Raw genomic sequence first — 2,691 nt, 5'->3', positions numbered from 1 at the left:
GGAAAGTACTAAATTCATCTTTGAATATAGTACTGTTTGAATCCATTTTATGTTAAAAGTATGTTTCGAGTCATCAGACTGCGTGGGCCTCCCTTACATCGCATTGGCCCTTCCTCCACCACATCCCTCGCAGTCTGATGACTTCCAAATCGCGCTCTCTGTCCGCTGTGTGTGCACACACACGTCTATGTGCACATCAGGATGGACCTGGGGAGAAAAGGTGATGTTGTGATCTTGGCAATAAAACATGTGACGTGTCGAGTGTTGGCCAATCAGCGTCCCAATCGAAGTTACCGCCGATACTGCATTATTATTATTTTGTACGTGCTTGGGCGCAATCTATGATCTTAATGAAATCAGTTTAGACTTTTTGGTCTGTGGTGATAAAAGCTTGAGGGCCAAACATGGTTTGACTCAATGTGAAGTTTAAGAAGATCCAACTGCGTGCAGTATTATTTACAGTGGCGGCTGGTGGATTTGTTTTTGTTGGTAGGGCCAGCTAATCAATTTCAGCAAGCATCCGTTTTACCAAAATAGGGTTAAGAGATTTTTTCAGACCACAAAGAAACATATCACCATATATTTATCAGGGAAATTAACATTGTTTTTCTGGTCTCGTTGTGGCTTTGCTTTCAGATGGATCCCCTTCCTCAGTCAACCTACAAACCCCCACCAGCAGTACCAAAGGAAGCCCTGGGAACAGGCGCAAACAAGTGTGTTTATTACGTGTGCAAAGAGCCTGGTGATTCTTGGGTAAAGCTCCCTTCAGTCAGTCCGGCACAAATTACTGTCGCTCGCCTGATCTATAAATTCTTCACTGGGAGGCTGGACGCCCCAGTTGTCAGCTACCCCCCTTTCCCCGGTAATGAAGGCAACTACCTGAGAGCACAGATTGCTCGGATCTCTGCTGGCACCCAGGTCAGCCCCAGGGGCTTCTTTCGGGCTAGAGAGGAGGAAGGTGATGAGGAAGACGAGGTGGCCCAGGACAGCGTTGAAGTGAATCCTGACTTTGAGGGCATTCCTGTTTCTGAGATGACGTCTTTGTCCACCTGGGTGCACGTGCATCAGCACGTTCTGCAGCAGGTGCAAGTCTTATCCAAACTGGTGCATAGACCCTTTTCTCAAATGATTTGCCTATTTTATGTGTGAATATTAACTTTTTTTAGGGCCGCTGTACTTGGGTAAACCTGGCCAGGAAAACAGGAGAAGACTCTAATGAGGAAGAAGAGGCTGAAGAGAAGGAAGAGCCTGATGAACCTGAGCCAGAAGTCGGACCCCGTCTGTTGGATCCCCTCTCCAAAGATTCAGGTCAGTCTTTAAATTAGGACAATCTCATCTGTGTTCAAAAGGAAATCTATGCATTCACTTTAGCATGCGATTTGGTGAAGTTAAATCTCTTTAATATCTGCGTCCATCAGAAATGTTCAACATTCCTCCCTGGACTTCCAAGGTGTCCTCCACACTTACCTTGCAGCATGCAGTAGCTGTTCAACGTTCTAACCTCTGGCCAGGGGCGTATGCATACGCTTGTGGAAAGTATGTGGAATGAAACGTTCTATTATCTCCTATTATCCTAATCATGATGTTGTAATTTATAAACAACAATTTGCTGTCTCTTAATTTAGGAAGTTTGAGAACATATATGTTGGATGGGGTCTGAAGTATGCAGGGGAGGGTTACAGCCCACCGTTACCCCCGCCACCACAGAAAGAATATCCAAGCGACAAGAAACAAGTCATCGAGGCCCTCGACCCATCTCTGGAGGAGGAACAGTTGCAGAGAGAAGCTTTGGAGGAGCAGCGTGCTGTCCAGGAAGAGATGGAAGACATGGATGATGAGGACGAGGACGAGGAGGATGAGGACGACTAAAAGCAGTTTTCACATTATTCAAGTATTTATTTTTGTAAATTAAGGGCCAAATAAATCTATTTACTCAGCAACATCACTTGTTATCACTAAGTTAATCAGCTGAAGAGTTCAGTTGTGTCAAGATTTAGCAACGACAGTCCACATGTTAAAAGTATCCTGGGGATTTCAGTACTAATAGTAGCACTTTGGTGTTTTACATACAATATGATGGTTATTTTCCTGTGACTTTACCGACATGTTATAGAGGGAGGGGACTTTTATTCATACCCTGTATGACCATGTAACCATGTAACGTAATCTATGTCATGGTGACAAGCATTGTGATCCTTGAGAATGACAACTTCAGCATTCTTACCAAACCACAGCTGGCTGGTAATTTAAAAGAAAATATATGGCTTAAGTTAGGACAATATTTGACATTTTCAAAATAATGATACAGTTTAATATCTATGCAAATCTTTCCTTTTATAAAATCAGCCTATTTTGTGTTTGCAGAACCATCCTTAATATAGAATTAGTTCCTGTCTAAGTCTTACTCAACATTGGAGTCAAATCACCAACAGGATATTTATTAAATCAAATTTGTAGGAGAAATAATTGACACACATGAAGTTATGCATTAAGGCTACTCACTCGACTAAAGTAAAGCAAACCCAGAGGAAACACTCCTCATCAAGTGCCACAGCGCCAACAAAAACATGTATAACAAACTAGGAAAAACATAGGCAAGACGTACAGTGCCTTATAAGGTTTTTACAGTGAATGTAAAAGCAAAGCAACCAAGTTCACTGTATTTATTCTCAACGTTGCCAATTCAGGAAG

General features: G+C 42.6%; 1 protein-coding gene across 1 annotated transcript in view; it reads left to right on the top strand.

Moving 5' to 3' along the window:
• Positions 1-2,125, top strand: part of rsph4a (radial spoke head component 4A) — a 4,497-nt gene extending 2,372 nt beyond the window's left edge. The window contains exons 4-7 of the mRNA XM_062563287.1: positions 545-1,083; positions 1,167-1,308; positions 1,419-1,536; positions 1,626-2,125. Of these exons, the coding sequence (XP_062419271.1) occupies positions 545-1,083; positions 1,167-1,308; positions 1,419-1,536; positions 1,626-1,869 (1,043 nt within the window). The 3' untranslated portion in view covers positions 1,870-2,125. The remainder of the gene's footprint in view (positions 1-544; positions 1,084-1,166; positions 1,309-1,418; positions 1,537-1,625) is intronic.
• Positions 2,126-2,691: the final 566 nt, after the last annotated feature.

The sequence above is a fragment of the Pungitius pungitius genome, chromosome 7 (genome assembly GCF_949316345.1).
Source record: "Pungitius pungitius chromosome 7, fPunPun2.1, whole genome shotgun sequence".
Classification (NCBI taxonomy): Eukaryota; Metazoa; Chordata; class Actinopteri; order Perciformes; family Gasterosteidae; genus Pungitius; species Pungitius pungitius.
Note: the sequence above shows the minus strand (reverse complement) of the source record. Positions and strands in the feature narration are given on the sequence as shown.